This window comes from Stylophora pistillata, chromosome 2 (assembly GCF_964205215.1).
Source record: "Stylophora pistillata chromosome 2, jaStyPist1.2, whole genome shotgun sequence".
Classification (NCBI taxonomy): Eukaryota; Metazoa; Cnidaria; class Anthozoa; order Scleractinia; family Pocilloporidae; genus Stylophora; species Stylophora pistillata.
Window position 1 is genome coordinate 55,426,501 of NC_142520.1, and position 16,116 is coordinate 55,442,616.

The 16,116-nt window shown below is 39.6% G+C and overlaps 3 protein-coding genes across 4 annotated transcripts in view; 1 reads left to right on the forward strand and 2 right to left on the reverse strand.

Annotated features, from left to right (window-relative positions):
* Window positions 1-16,116, forward strand: part of LOC148740489 (organic cation transporter protein-like) — a 40,915-nt gene that overhangs the window by 6,611 nt on the left and 18,188 nt on the right. The window lies entirely within an intron of this gene.
* LOC148740491 (uncharacterized) lies at window positions 1,600-6,030 on the reverse strand. Of its 2 annotated transcripts, none has more exons than XM_088748551.1 (5): window positions 5,634-6,030; window positions 3,906-4,634; window positions 3,412-3,687; window positions 2,927-3,100; window positions 1,600-2,452 (listed from the first exon to the last, which is right to left on the reverse strand). In XM_088748551.1, the coding sequence occupies exons 1-5, from the start codon at window positions 5,911-5,913 to the stop codon at window positions 2,115-2,117; spliced, it is 1,797 nt and encodes a 598-aa protein (XP_088604677.1). In that variant the 5' UTR covers window positions 5,914-6,030; the 3' UTR covers window positions 1,600-2,114. The 2 variants fall into 2 exon arrangements, with proteins under 2 accessions (XP_088604677.1, XP_088604676.1); XM_088748550.1 differs by having other exon boundaries at window positions 2,927-3,166.
* Window positions 12,244-16,109, reverse strand: LOC148740492 (uncharacterized). Its single transcript, XM_088749146.1, has 5 exons — window positions 15,714-16,109; window positions 14,473-14,720; window positions 14,056-14,437; window positions 13,573-13,812; window positions 12,244-13,101 (listed from the first exon to the last, which is right to left on the reverse strand). Exons 1-5 carry the CDS (start codon window positions 15,991-15,993, stop codon window positions 12,761-12,763), a joined length of 1,491 nt encoding a protein of 496 aa, XP_088605272.1. The 5' UTR covers window positions 15,994-16,109; the 3' UTR covers window positions 12,244-12,760.

The following is a 16,116-nucleotide window of genomic DNA, read 5'->3' on the forward strand; positions in this document are numbered from 1 at the left end:
GTATCTGTGAATATGTGAAGGTTTATCAGTAATATTTCCATAAGGTCGTAATAATAGCAAGTATTATAGATATTTTAAGAAATATACAACTTTTTTGAAAGACATGAGTGTGTAACTGAGTGTGAACAATTATATAGCATACAAGTAGATGAATAAATTATTTACAATAGGATGTAATAGAAAAGCGGGTACTAATTACAACGTGACACCAAAACATCAAAGGTGTTTAATTCTTTTCCTTCGCATATTATTGACAGAACTTTCAAGCGGTATCTTGACAGGTCTTTCTCTCAAAAAAGCCGGAACATTAATGATGACAACAATACACGTTACTTTAAACTCCCTTTTGTCGGCTATTATTCTAAAATAGCGAACCTTAAACTCCGACAACTTACTAAGCGCTTTTGCAAATCGTACCTAAATATCAAACTAGTTTTCACTTCTTTTAAAATGAAATACATGTTTAGTGTTAAAGATCGTACTCCTGATGCTCTAAAATCCATGGTAGTTTACCAATGTTCTTGTGCGGGATGCAATTTCCGTTATAATGGTGAAACTGGTCGCCACTTTTCTACTAGGATAAAGGAGCACACGGAAAGCAATAAGAAAGCGATAAGTGTTTAGCCCAACTCAATTTTCTTCCAACTAGAGCAGAATACTTTGCTTAAGCCTTTAAATTTGATAACGCGGTTATCAAGTGCGTTTTTTTCAGTTGTTTGCTACTGACTCTGCTACTGACGTAAGTTAGTCGCGACGGAAGTTGTTTGTGCCCGGTCAATTTTGTATTTTTCTTCGGTTGCGCGTTTATTTGGGCGATCTGGAGTTGAAAAAGGTACCAGACGGATAACACATCCACTGTTCGTTTTAAACTGGAGTGATTACTAACATAACACTGTTGAAAGTGAATGCCGGAGTTTTAAACACCGATGTTTCGAGCCATAATAATAATAATTAACAATTTTATCAGTTTCTATCGCGCAATTATCATTGTAAATTTTCAATTGCGCATTATAACACTGTACGGGGGACTTTACCAGACTGCTAAGCAGTTTACAATCAAATGAAGGCGAATATAATAGAGGCCCTCTGCCCCCAATTCCCAGTAACCAGACCAGACCACATCACAGTAATCTCGTGAAGTGGGTTCTTTAACGTCCCCTCTAAAACGTCGACCTCAAAAACGTCAGTTTTTCAAAATTCATATGGCGTCTTATGTACATTTATCAACTTCTACTGGATAATGTGCTACAATTTTCACTTGCCTGTCCATGCACACGAGACAGTTTTCTTAGAAACTAGGAAACTACCTTTTATTTCTACTCGTGTTGGCACAAGCGTAGAAAGCTTTTTCGGAGAAGTTGCCCAAATTAACGGTCCCAGTTGAGTTTACTGTCCTTGCCGGTGGAAAAACTTATCTCAGAAACTTATTATCAGGCTTTACAAGGTGATATTTTCCCTTTCAATTCAATTATTTCCCAAGGTTATAAACTGCGTCTCGCACCTGGAGGGTAGCAATGGTTGAACATCTATCCAATGGCGTCACATTGAACCAAGAGAATATCAACAGTTGATTTTCTCTAGCATTAAACACAACCATCAAACATTAAAACCAAAACTTCAATAAACCAATCTTTATCATTACTCGACCATACAACCTCATTACACTCTAATAGAAAAGTACACACAAACTTAAAGCCCTCCTTTACTCGGTGACATGCGAATCATGGGACGAGTGATGTGGGGGACTCCATATGCAAATTTGGTGGTGTTAGCACGGCCATAGGAGTCTGGGGAGGGAATGCATCCAGTAAAAGATGACGCACCAATCGTTAAATTGGTGGTGATCACGGCTATATTTTATTTTTTAATTAGAGGATCATAAGTTTTTAGTACAATCATTGTGTAATCAAATGATATTCTAAATGGTTTATCCGTAGGTTGACCATAATGTCATTCTGCTCAATAATTTTCGTATAATTTGGACAGTATAGTGCTGTTACATTTAAATCTCTTTAAGCTTTTATCTTTGAGGCCTTAACAGAAGCATAAACGTCTGACTCGATTGTCAGTGAATAGGGAATTTGGAATATCACCGTTACTTCACTTCGTTTGTTTCAAGTAGTTTTATAAAACACTTCAACTTCATCAGGTTGAAAATGGTAACTTCCTGCCAGGAATGATCGGGTGAAGGAGCTGCCATAACTGTGGCCGGATGGTGGACTGTAGGTCCATCCAAGGTTTGAGTAAGAATTTGTGTTGGATGAGGCGTATTTGACAATCCGAAGATCGTTTCCTCCACCAAATATGGGTCCATAGCTAGGACAACTGTTTATGGAGTCACGATTAGAACTATACTTTCCTGTTTGAGACAGTTTCACTGGTCCCCAGCCTGGCTTGTTAACCAATGAGAACAAAAAGGCGCTTGAACTGTATTGGAATCTACAAATGGAAGCTAATAAACAAAATGGTAACAAATAATTACGAACTATTTCAGTATGAGAGGTGAAAGTGAATATTTGTGATGGTAGGCCATAGAAGCATTTAAAACGAACAAGAAACGTACTTTTAGATAGCAACCACGGTAAAACAAAGAGCTATAGAACAGAAAATTCTACAGCACAGATGATTGAAGCTATTCCTACAACTGAAGGAATTGTTGCGTAAATACAGGGGAACAGTTGCATCTAATCGGGCACGATCTTTTGTCAAAATAGAACAATTTTAATAAGATAATCAGACAACAGGAAATCTTTAACAAAATCTATCTCCGGGTTCAAAGTTATTTCAGAAGAGGGACTTTTAAATAAAAGTCCCTTTCGTGAGTTCCCGAACAATAATTAACGGCGTGCAGTTTCATAAGTTAAATATAGACATCTTTCTCGGCGGAGAGGGAAAGGAAAATGAAAGCGATCGATGATTCACTCACGCGAGGTCCATGAACTGCTGGTGTATCCACCAAAGATGTATCTTCCCACACGGATAATGGTCACTGTCGGTCCTTTGTTGTCACACAATGAGTGGAAGGTAGTGCTGGCCCAACCATCCACAGATGCTCGCCAACAGCGCTTCCAATAAGAAGATTTGCTCTGCTTAACAGATCCTAACCAAAAACGCAAAATGCGCAGGTAGAGATATTTGTTTGCTAGTATTGCTGATTGCTCCAAACCTTGATAACGAAGAGAAACAAAGAAAGGGTTGTTCTAATTGCCCAATTTATAAGCGAGCTACTGTAGTTCCTTGATTTTGGAAAGCAATTTGGGTCAAACGAAATGGAGATTTATTTCGCGATATCTGTAACGCTGGAGCCGTCTATTCAGTACACGTTTCATTATCAAGAAAAGCGATAAAAATCTCATTTAATATTCTCTGTCAAGCTCCTCGTGACCAGAGAAAGTAACCAATGAGCATTACCTCCTACTCTAGCTATTAACACCGTGGTTGTTGTCTCAGCCAATCCAAAGCTATTTGAAGCCCTGCAGATGAAATCTTCCTCAACGCTCTCTTTAATCGCGTTAGCTAAGAGACATCCATCTTCCCGAAAAAGCGTGAATGAGTCGGAAGTCTTTTGAGTCCACAACCATTCAACTTTTGGACTAGGAAAACCTGAGGCCTCGCAGCAGAGGGTTACATTAGCTCCTAGCACTGTATTGACCATTGTAGGTGGCCTGTTGGAAAATTTAGGTGGCTCTGAAAAAAGAAGGCATATCAAATCGCTACACACAACAAGCTTGTTAAAAGATTTTTAAATGTCTGAGCTAAAGAAGGCGCGAGAAAACTTATCATAATCGTTTGCTGGCTTGTGGCGTTACCGAAAAGAAAAGGAACACCAAAACCATCTCGGTTGGGATTTAGTCCTTTTGGATGTAACTGAACAAAGAAGATACTTAGATTATTGAAGATCCTACCTTTTAAATGTAACCTGGTTATTGTTTTAAACATTCCCAGACCAGTGTGAGCTGTACAAAGGTATGACCCAACATGCGACCTTTGTACGCTGTTGATTCGAAGCGCATCATCGTCCACAGTAGCACCAGATAGAGAGCTTCCAAGCTTACGCCAAGTTATCTTGGACGACAGATGGCCTTGAACCCAACAGTAAAATATTGCTGGCTCGTTCACAAAGACTTCCTGAGATACTGGATACACACTGATCTTCGGTGGAACAACACATTCTCCTTTTGGTCCCTGAATACCAACCAATCCTCTGCTGCCTTTGTTTCCTTCCAAGCCAATAGATCCTTTTTGCCCTTGATTACCCTTCGATCCAGTCTCTCCTCTAATACCGGTTGCTCCAACGGACCCTTTATCGCCTTTGTCGCCTTTTACTCCTTGAGGTCCCACAGGTCCTCTTTTGCCACTCGCGCCTGGAGCCCCGATAGGACCTTGAGGGCCTTGTGGGCCGATTTTGCCAGGGGCTCCTTTTTCTCCTTTGTAGCCTGGATACCCATGGGCACCTGGAGGACCTGGAGGTCCTGTCTGGCAAATGTTGTTTGTGACATTGCAGTACTCATTGAGTTTGTTGTTGATTTCCTGGCGGACTTGCTGCAGAGTTATTGTTCCTGCAGCAACATTTCTTCTCTCTCTTTGATGATCATGGATGCCTGATGACACACTTCTTTCTTTGTTTTCAAAACCTTTAGAAGTTACGATAAGAAACGTTTATTTTGGGATAAATGCATTTTAAAGTGTGAAAGAAGAAGCCGAGTTGATGTATTCGTTTATTAATCGATGTTTACGGTGAAGAGGAAGAACTAAGAAAATAAAGACAAAAAAGAAAATTTAAAAACTTTCATATGCTCACAAGATCGTCGTAAAATTGTGTAACTCAACCTAAAGTACAGTCAGAGTTGAGGAGCAAAATAATTAATCAAGGGAACCTTTCACTTTTAAACGTTTTGTCCAAAAATAACCCGAGGGCTGTCCAAGGCTGCCTTCAGTCTTGAGACATTTCAGCTGAGAGATCATGTTAAGCAGGGACATTGAACATCGCGCATCGCGCATTGCGTCCTGTTCCTCGGAAATATTTCAAATTCTACGTTCGTGAAAATCTCGGTGCCAAAAATTGGCGGGGATCAAACGCATTAGTCTAAGAGAATGAAAATGTATACTGCTGTGTTTCAGAATGTAAAACAGTGGGAGTCATTACTGCGATTTAGTTCAACAAAATGTCACTTGATCCGATATGCATTCTTCAGTGGCCTGACGCCCAAATGCACGTCACCCTAATACTATCGTTATACGAAAGCAGATGTTTTCAATGACCCCAATCACAAAGTGTAATGATGAGGAAAACAGTCATCGTTGATTTCCTTAAGGGGCACTTTGTTGCATAAGGCTGGTTAAAAGAGAAAATAATTTAGATCTCAACGACACTTGAGTTTGGCCTCTTGGGAAACTTAATCTGTGCATGTTACGGCAAGAAGGCAGGATAACAAACATGTAAAATACAACTTAACTGATATTTCGGCTGATTTTATGGTTATCGAAAATGGAATTGTAGCTAAAAGTTGAGTAATCTGCATGTTGCTGTAATGGAGAGTTAGACTGGCAAAAAAAATCTCTTTGTGGTACGATAAAGTAATGTCGCTGATTAAAGGGTTTAAGAACAGAGCTTCGTGTAACAAGTGACTTACCAAAGATAACATCAGGCCATCCCTTACTCTTTCGTCTTTGTACAGTTTCCTGAAACGGTAACCTCTTCTCCACAATTCTCTTTAACTTGGCTTTCAAGTCATCGTCAATCCGCTGAAATCGATTTTCAAGCCTTGTTTCGAGCGCTTTCGAATTCTTGTATACAAACTCGATCCTCATAAACAGCAACATCACAAGAGTCAAGGAAGTCACCGAAATAGCCACGGAAATTCCGCTGATCTTTTCACTAGGTTTCGCACGGACGTTCTTCTTTGCATCCATTTCTGTATTAGTGGTCTTTAAACAGGTAAAATATGGTTCGCTCGCAGGGACTGATTCGCCTCCGTAAGTTAACACGAAACATTACTTTCAGCAACTGCTTCAGCTTACCCCTTATAGCCAAGAATATCATTTACACAGTTGTCAGACAAAACAGATTAAATTTCATAAGAAGAGGTCTTTTGCCTGAAATTTTTTTCGGAGAGGGTAAATCAATTATGAAATGGAAGTATATAGAAAATATACATCAGATAGGGATAGGAAAACGACTGCATACTCACTGGCAATAACCCTATCACAGTTAAATTTACAATTCAATTTACCTTAAAATTTGGAATTTTGCTTTGTTTTTGTAATTAGTCTTACATACCACTACTTTTAAACTGTAATTTTTTTTGAAAACTGCCGTCTCTCCAATGTAAGTACATTTCGCTAATGTAATAGTAACCCATCAGATGCAGATTCCACGATGAAACCGTGCTGAAAATAAATTTTAGAATAGCTTAATAATCAGGCATCGACCAAGAATGTTAGTCTGATCCGTGGGTTCAACTTTGATAGGCGCCGTCGCAGCTGTTCTTTTGGTCCTGTAACGTAACGCGTTCTCCCTCAGGCTCGATTACCTGCCGCTGTTCGGGAACCGGAGCCCGCGCTCCTTCTTGAACCTACGCGCTTCTCACCGAACCCACGAAAAAGGCCGGACTCGAGAGAGCAGCGGAAAGCGAGTCTAGTTTTCCCTCCGGGCCCCTAAAAGACATTCACCTGCCTCGGCGACCCTCTCCAGTTGCGCTCCCGCAAGGACAATGTTTCGTCGGTATTTATTCCAGGGTGTCAGTGGGATTAACTGTTAGCCGTAAAACAGCCAAAAAATGCAACCAGTAGCCGCGAAAATAATCACCTCATTGAGACCGTCTCCTTTTGATATGATTATCGACGGAATTGAACAAGGGTCAAAGGAGGTAATGGACCCTGCGATGAAATCAGAAATTCTCGTTTTCGAGAGTATAAACTATTTGAGCCTCTGTTGTCTTGGAACAAACCCCGAAACATTGTACTTCTCTTTCACAGGAAATTTAATAGGGCTGATTGATTTCGTGAGATTACAGCGTAGCGTATGAGAACAGAGATGCATTCAGAACACAAAACTTAAAATATTCTCTCACCTATTTCATATGAACAGAAAGAGATATTAACGTGTGGTCAAATAGCCAGCAGATTTGAAGCCAAGTAGACGCAGGAGCCTCAACCTCGTTCCCAGGGTCTCTCATCTCTCGCTACAGGGGGGTAGAGAGGGAAGGGGGGTCGAGGAGATAAGAGACCGTGGGAACGAGGTTGGCAGAAGCCCCTGATAAAGGTTATTGTTTATTTACAGGTACCCTATCATTGTTCAATATTTTCCCAGAACTGTGTTGATTATTTTTACTTGTTTTCAGATAAAGCGGACTATCCTCTGGAAGAACTAAAGAAATGAGTGTTAATTACCGCTTTCTGTTACCTCTATACATTACCTTAATTACTTCTTTGGATACTTACAGACGAGTTGACCTTGAAAGTAAATTTTTGAATTAAGAGAACTTAGTTAAGGCCATGTTAGACTTATGAGTGTCTGGAGTAATTTATCGGAAATCTGATAGATATATAACTTCCCTTGTTCTACTAAAGAGAAAGGTTAGGAACCCAACTGTAAGCGTAACGCAAATTAATCAAGTTATTAACCTTCTTTGTCGATAGAGACCTTCGGCAATAAACGATTTCTGTGGGTTATGTGTGTCTGTGAATATATGAAGGCTTATTAGTAATAGTTCAAAAGAGAGAGAGAGAAAAAGGAAACGAACTGGGCAAATGTCTATAGTTTTTTTTCGAATAATTTGTTAGTTATACCTTTAGGATGTGTCGGGTTTTGTACAGCGAGACCGAGCGAGCAATACGCTTGGGAGTTGAGCAAAATGTTCAGCCCAACTCTATTTTCTTTCGACTAGAAAAGGAAAATTTGCCTAAGCCATTAAACCTGAGAAATGCGCTTATCAAGTCGGATTTTTTTTTAGTTTGTTTGTTATTGATGTAAATTGGTCGCGGTGGAAGTAGTTTGTGCCTGGTCGGTTTTGTATTTTTCTTCGGTTGCGCGTTTATTTTGCATGGTCTGGAGTCAGTTGAAAGTTGTACCAGACGGATAACACATCCTCCGTTCTTATTAAACTGGAGTGATTACGAACGCAACACTGTGGAAGGTGAATGCCCTGAGTTTTAAAAGCCAATGTTTCGAGTAATAGTTCTGCGTCTCTTTGATTCAGCAACCCGTCGACCTTTGAAACATCAGTTTTTCAAAATTCACTCAAGCGTCTTAGGTACATTTATGAACTTCTATTGGACAATGAGCTACATTTTTCACTTGCCTGTCCATGTATACGAAACAGTTTTCTTAGAAACCAGCAAACTACCTTTTATTTTGACTCGTGTTAGCACAAGCGTAGAACACTTTTTTGAGAATTTGACCAAATTAACAGTTCCAGTTGGAGTTTACCGTTCTTGCCTGTGGAAAAAAATTATCTCACAACCTTATTATCAGGCTCTACAAGGTGACATATTTCCGTTTAATTTAATTGTTTCCTACGGTTATAAACTGTGTCTCGCAGCTGGAGGTTGGTAATTGTTAAATATGTATCCAACTGTATGACATTGAGCCAAGATAATATCAACAGTCGATTTTCTTGCATTCAACACAACCATCGAACATTAAAACCAAAACTTCAATAGACCAATCTTTACTCATTACTCGACCATGCAACTTTATTATATTTTAATAAAATAGTTCACGCAAAGTTAAAGCCTCCTTTACTCGGTGACATGCGAATCATGGGACGAGTAATGTGGGGGACTCGCTATACAAATTTCGTGGTGTTAGCACGGCTGTTGGAGTCAGGGGACGGTATGCATCTAGTTAAAGACGGCGCATCGATCGTTAAATTGAGGAAGGACTTTGTGGTGAAAACGGCTTCATTTTGTCTTTGTAATCAGTGGAATATTTATTTTTGGTACGATCACTGAACAATCCAATGATATTCTGCACGGTTTATCCGCAAGTTAACCATAGTGTCACTTTGATCAATAATTTTCGTATAATTTGGATAGTATAGTGCCGTTACATAAATATCTGTCCAAGCTTTATCTTTGAAGTCTTAGCCCAGACAGAAACGTCTGCCTCGATTGTCAGTAAATAGGAATTTAGAATATTACCGTTACTTCAGTCCGTTTGTTTTGAGTAGTTTCATAAAACACTTTTATCACGTCGCAAAGAGCTAGTGACTTCCTGCCAAGAATGATTGGGTGAAGGGACTGCAAAAACTGTAGACAGATGGTGGACTGTAGGTGAATCCAAGGTTTGAGTTAGAATTTGTGTTGGATGAGGCGTAGTTGACAATGTGAAGATCGTGTCCTACACCAAATGTGGGTTCATAGCTAGAACAACTGTATGTGGAGTAGCGACCAGAACTATACTTTCCTGTGTGAGACAGTTTTACTGGTCCCCAGCCTGGCTTGTTAACCAATGAGAACAAAAAGGCGCTTGAACTGTATTGGTATCTACAATTGGAAGCTTATAAGCAAAATGGTTAAAAAAGAATTACAAACTATTTCAGTATGAGACGTAAAGTTGAATATTTGTAACACAAGGCCACAGAAGCACTTAAAACGAGCATGAAACGTACTCAAAAACAAAGAGTTATCGAATAGGTAGTTCTACCACCAGGATGATTTTAACCATTCCTACGAGTTAAGGAATTTTTGTGTAAATCCAAGGAAAAGCTTTTTCTAATCAAGCATGATCTCTTGTCGAGACAAAAATATTCCAATCAGATCATCAGACAACAGGAAACTTTTAACAAAATCTCTTCTCAGGTTCAAGTTGTCTCAGAGGAAAGACCTTTTCAAATAGAAGTCAATTACACGAGTTCTGGAAAATAGTCAGCGGCGAGCAGTTTCATAGATACATTTTTCAGTGGAGAGGAAAAAGAGAGTGAAAGTGATCGATGATTCACTTACTCCAAGTTAATTATTCAACAATCGATTCTTGAGGTCAGGTCGTGAACTGTGCTTACAAAAAGTAGCAGCGGACCAGTCCGCAGATAATTTGCAGATTTAGCAAGTAGAACATTAGTACTGAGTTGGAGGTAAGGCCCGGTTCAGACGCCGAACTTTTCGTGAGCCGACAACAGGAAACCGTGTTGACAAAATCTCTTTTCAGGTTCAAGTTGTTTCAGCGGAAAGACCTTTTCAAATAGAAGTCAATCACACGAGCTCTGGAAAATAGTTAGCGGCGAGCAGTTTAATATGTTAAAAATAGACACATTTCTCTGTGGAAAGGAAAAGGAGAGTGAAAGTGATCGATGATTCACTTACTCCAAGTTAATTATTCAACAATCGATTCTTGAGGTCAGTTCGTGAACTGTGCTTACAAAAATTAGCGACTGGCCCGAAGATAATTTGCAGATTTAGCAAGTAGAACATTAGTACTAAGTTGGAGGTAAGGCCCGGTTCAGACGCCGAACTTTTCGTGAGCCGAACTCAATTTGAATTTGAAGCGACCCAAATTAACAAAAGTACGCCTGTTCATTCAGACGCCGTTCTTTATGGGCATTTCAAATACAGTTCAAGTAAAAGCAGTCAAACGGCGTGCAAAGACATTATAATAATTTATGCATTAGGATTGGCACATAAAAGGTACGGCGTCTGAATCAAAGCCGTTCCAAAGGCGTTCCAAAGGCGAAATTCTCGATTGAGCCAGGCGAGAAGAACGGGTGAGCCGTTCCAAATTGAAACAGCCGTTCCAAATTGATTCAGACGCCGATCTTTTCATTTACTTAATTCAAGGAATTTAGTTCGGCTCATGAAAAGATCAACGTCTCAACCGGGTCTAAGTCTCAGTTCAGGACCGGTGTACTTTTGGAGAAATTAAGAAAAATATGATAGAATATAGGAATTTTATCCATCCGGGGAAGAATCAGAATAGAAAAATTTAAACTTTTGTACATCAGATAAGCTTGCCTAAAAAGTAAAAGATTTCGGCTAGACCTCTAGCCCCGACACAACTCACACATCGTGTAACCTCACCGCTTTAGGTGAGGTTAGTAAGTGATTAAGCCTTGAAGTCTAACCGAAAGCTTTTACTTTTTAGGCAAGCTTATCCGGTGTAAAAAAGTTGAAATATTTCTAAAAATATAATATTCGTTTTACCCTGCAGCCAAAATGGCCGAACGTGTACCTTGATAAATCATCCATTATTTTGTTTATGTTAAGCTCATGAAACAATTAAGATGATAAATGTCACTCAGTATGCTGTAGGTATTAAGTTGGAGCGTTTCAATGGACTTAAGAGATTTACATTTACACTTTATAGGCAAAATTTTTCCTTGTAAGTCAGGCCTTCCGCCGAGAACAATCATCCATTGTTACCATGGCAACACAATGTTACAACCTTGTTAAGGAGGATTTTAATGCATCCGTTGGGTACCAAAATGCATACAAAATTTAAGGGGAGGGGGTTGAAAATATTCATTTCTCAAATTGTTTGACTCTTACACACCAAGCACTCTTAATTGTTAAACTTCTTTTGAACAAATAAAAGGAACAAAAACATTAAGAGAAAATTAATGGTGAAGGAGTTAACCCCCTTTCACTCCACATGCACATTAATAGATGCAGGAGACATTTATTCGTCTCTATCCGAGAAGACTACAATATCTAAGCATTTCTTGACCGATGTTATAGAAAGGCAGCATATTCTCCTCAATTATATTAAGACCCTGAGTGTTGGTCCGGCCAGGGCTCGAACCCTCGACCTCCCGCACAAGAGCCCGGCGCTTAACCAATTAAGCTAACCGGGAGGCGTCTCTTTAATTCAGCGACCGTCGACCTCGAAAATGTCAGTTTTTCAAAATTCATATGGCGTCTTATGTACATTTATCAACTCCTACTGGATAATGAGCTACAATTTTCACTTGCCTGTCCATGCACACGAGACAGTTTTCTTAGAAACTAGCAAACTACCTTTTATTTCTACTCGTGTTGGCAAAAGCGTAGAAGCTTTTTCGGAGAAGTTGCCCAAATTAACGGTCCCAGTTGAGTTTACTTTCCTTGCCTGTGGAAAAACTTATCTCACAAACTTATTATCAGGCTTTACAAGGTGATATTTTCCCTTTCAATTCAATTGTTTCCCAAGGTTATAAATTGCGTCTCGCACCTGGAAGGTAGCAATGGTTAAACATCTATCCAATTGCATCACATAGAACCAAGAAAATATCAACAGTTGATTTTCTCTAGCATTAAACACAACCATCAAACATTAAAACCAAAACTTCCATAAACCAATCTTTATCATTACTCGACCATACAACCTCATTACATTCTAATAGAAAAGTACACACAAACTTAAAGCCCTCCTTTACTAGGTGACATGCGAATCATGGGACGAGTGATGTGGGGGACTCGCTATGCAAATTTGGTGGTGTTAGCACGGCTATAGGAGTCTGGGGAGGGTATGCATCCAGTAAAAGATGGCGCACCAATCGTCAAATTGGTGGTGATCACGGCTTCATTTTATTTTTTTTAATCAGAGGATCATAAGTTTTTAGTACAATCACTGTGTAATCAAATGATATTCTACACGGTTTATCCGCAAGTTGACCATGATGTTATTCTGCTCAATAATTTTCGTATAATTTGGACAGTATAGTGCTGTTACATTTAAATCTCTTTAAGCTTTTATCTTTGAGGCCTTAACAGAGGCATAAACGTCTGACTCGATTGTCAGTGAATAGGGAATTTAGAATATCACCGTTACTTCAGTTCGTTTGTTTCAAGTAGTTTCATAAAACACTTCAACTTCATCAGGTTGAAAGTTGTAACTTCCTGCCAGGAATGATCGGGCGAAGGAGCTGCCATAACTGTGGCCGGATGGTGGACTGTAGGTGTATCCAAGGTTTGTCAGGGAACGTGTATTGGATGAGGCGTAGTCGGCAATGTAAAAATCGTGTCCTCCACCAAATCTGGGTCCAGAGTTGGAACAACTGTATATGGAATGTTTCGTCTGATAACTATACTTCCCTTGTTGGGTCAGTTTCACTGGTCTCCAGCCTGGCTTGTTAAACAATGAGAACAAAAAGGCGCTTGAACTGTATTGGTATTTACAACTGGAAGCTAATAGACAAAATGGTAAGAAAGGATTACGAACTATTTCAGTATGAGAGATGAAAGTGAATATTTGTGATGGTAGGCCCTACAAGCATTTAAACGAACAAGAAACGTACTTTTAGATAACAACCACGGTAAAACAAAGAGCTATAGAACAGAAAATTCTACAGTACGGATGATTGGAGCCATTCCTACAACTGAAGGAATTGTTGCGTAAATACAGGGAACAGTTGTATCTAATCGGGCATGATCTTTTGTCAAAATAAAACAATTCTAATAAGATAATCAGACAACAGGAAATCTTTAACAAAATCTATCTCCGGGTTGAAGTTATTTCAGAAGAGGGACTTTTAAATAAAAGTTCCTTTCGCGTGTTCCCGAACAATAATTGACGGCGTGCAGTTTCATAAGTTAAATATAGACATCTTTCTCGGCGGAGAGGGAAAGGAAAATGAAAGCGATCGATGATTTACTCACGCGAGGTCCATGGAGTCCTAGTGTATCCACCAAAAATGTATCTCCCGACACGGATAATGGTCACCGTCGGCCCTTTGTTGTCACACAATGAGTGGAAGGTAGAGGCCGCCCAATCATCCACAGATGCTCGCCAACAGCGCTTCCAGTAAGAAGATTTGCTCTGCCTAACAGATCTTAACCAAAAACGCAAAGTGCGCAGGTAGAGATATTTGTTTGCTAGTATTGCTGATTGCTCCAAACCTTGATACGGAAGAGAAAAAAAGAAAGGGTTGTTCTAATTGCCCAATTTATAAGCGATCTACTGTAGTTCCTTGATGCCGGAAAACAATTTGGGTCAAACGAAATGGATTTTTATTTTGCGATATCTGTAACGCTGGAGCCGTCTATTATACACCTTTCATTATCAAGAAAAGCGATAAAAATCTCATTTAATATTCTCTGTCAAGCTCCTCGTGACCAGAGAAAGTAACCAATGAGCATTACCTCCTATTCTAGCTATTAACACCGTGGTTGTTGTCTCAGCCAATCCAAAGCTATTTGAAGCCCTGCAGATGAAATCTTCCTCAACGTTCTCTTTAATCGCGTTAGCTAAGAGACATCCAGCTTCCTGAGAAAGCGTGAATGAGTCGGAAGTCTTTTGAGTCCACAACCATTCAACTTTTGGACTAGGAAAACCTGAGGCCTCGCAGCAGAGGGTTACATTAGCTCCTGGCACTGTATTGACCATTGGAGGTGGCCTGTTGGAAAATTTAGGCGGCTCTGAAAAAAGAAGGCATATCAAGTCACTACACACAACAAGCTTGTTAAAAGGATTTTTAAATGTCTGAGGTAAAGAAGGCGCGAGAAAGCTTATCATATTCGTTTGCTGGCTTGTGGCGTTACCGAAAAGAAAAGGAACACCAAAAAAAAAGGGCCGATTTTCCCAGGGGCTCCTTTTTCTCCTTTGTAGCCTGGATACCCATGGGCACCTGGAGGACCTGGAGGTCCTGTCTGGCAAATGTTGTTTGTGACATTGCAGTACTCATTGAGTTTGTTGTTGATTTCCTGGCGGACTTGCTGCAGAGTTATTGTTCCTGCAGCAACATTTCTTCTCTCTCTTTGATGATCATGGATGCCTGATAACACACTTCCTTCTTTACTTTCAAAACCTTTAGAAGTTACGATAAGAAACATTTCTTTTGGGATAAATGCATTTTAAAGTGTGAAAGAAGAAGGTGAGTTGATGTATTCGTTTAACAATCAATGTTTACGGTGAAGAGGAAGAAATAAGAAAATAAAGACAAAAAAGAAAATTTAAAAACTTTCTTAGGGTCACGAGATCGTTGTAAAATTGTGTAACTCAACAGAGTTGAGGAGCAGAATAATTAATAAAGGGAACCTTTCACTTTTAAACATTTTGTCCAAAAATAACCCGAGGGCTGTCCAAGGCTGCCTTCAGTCTTGAGACATTTCAGCTGAGAGATCATGTGAAGCAAGGACATTGAACATCGCGCATCGCGCATTGCGTCCTGTCCCTCGGAAATATTTCAAATTCTACGTTCGTGAAAATCTCGGTGCCAAAAATTGACGGGATCAAACGCATTAGTCTAAGAGAATGAAAATGTATACTGCTGTGTTTCAGGAATTTAAAACAGTGGGAGTCATTACTGCGATTTAGTTCAACAAAATGTCACTTGATCCAATATGCATTCTTCAGTGGCCTGACGCAAGAATGCACGTCACCCTAATACTATCGTTATACGAAAGCAGATGTTTTCAATGACCCCAATCGCAAAGTGTAATGATGAGGAAAACAAGTCATCGTTGATTTCCTTAAGGGGCACTTTGTTGCATAAGGCTGGTTAAAAGAGAAAATAATTGAGATCTCAACGACACCTGATTTTGGCCTCTTGGGAAACTTAATCTGTGTATATCACGGGAAGAAGGCAGGGTAACAAACATGTAAAATACAACTTAACTGATATTTCGGCTGTGTCTAATTTTATGGTTATCGAAAATGGAATTGTAGCTAAAAGTTGAGTAATCTGCATGTTGCTGTAATGGAGAGTTAGACTGGCAAAAAAAATCTCTTTGTGGTACGATAAAGTAATGTCGCTTATTAAAGGGTTTAAGGACAGAGCTTCGTGTAACAAGTGACTTACCAAAGATAACATCAGGATTTCCCTTACTCTTTCTTGTTTGTACAGTTTCCTGAAACGGTAACCTCTTCTCCACAATTCTCTTTAACTTGGCTTTCAAGTCATCGTCAATCCGCTGAATTCGATTTTCAAGCCTTGTTTCCAGCGCTTTCGAATTCTTGTATACAAACTCGATCCTCATAAACAGCAACATCACAAGAGTCAAGGAAGTCACCGAAATAGCCACGGAAATTCCGCTGATCTTTTCACTTGGTTTCGCACAGACGTTCTTCTTTGCATCCATTTCTGTATTAGTGGTCTTTAAACAGGTAAAATATGGTTCGCTCGCAGGGACTGATTCGCCTCCGTAAGTTAACACGAAACATTACTTTCAGCAACTGCTTCAGCTTACCCCTTATAGCCAAGA

Excerpts from the sequence above, each read along its gene's own strand:
- LOC148740492 (XM_088749146.1), bottom strand. The coding sequence starts at position 15,993 with ATGGATGCAAAGAAGAACGTCTGTGCGAAACCAAGTGAAAAGATCAGC. Across the intron at positions 14,438-14,472 it reads AAATCGGCCCTTTTTTTTTG|CAAACGAATATGATAAGCTT; the intron begins GTGTTCCTTTTC and ends GCCACAAGCCAG. Across the intron at positions 13,102-13,572 it reads TAGGACTCCATGGACCTCGC|CTTCCAGTTGTAAATACCAA; the intron begins GTGAGTAAATCA and ends TTTGTCTATTAG.
- LOC148740491 (XM_088748550.1), bottom strand. The coding sequence starts at position 5,913 with ATGGATGCAAAGAAGAACGTCCGTGCGAAACCTAGTGAAAAGATCAGC. Across the intron at positions 4,635-5,633 it reads ATGGCCTGATGTTATCTTTG|GTTTTGAAAACAAAGAAAGA; the intron begins GTAAGTCACTTG and ends TAACTTCTAAAG. Across the intron at positions 2,453-2,926 it reads CAGCAGTTCATGGACCTCGC|CTTCCATTTGTAGATTCCAA; the intron begins GTGAGTGAATCA and ends TTTGTTTATTAG.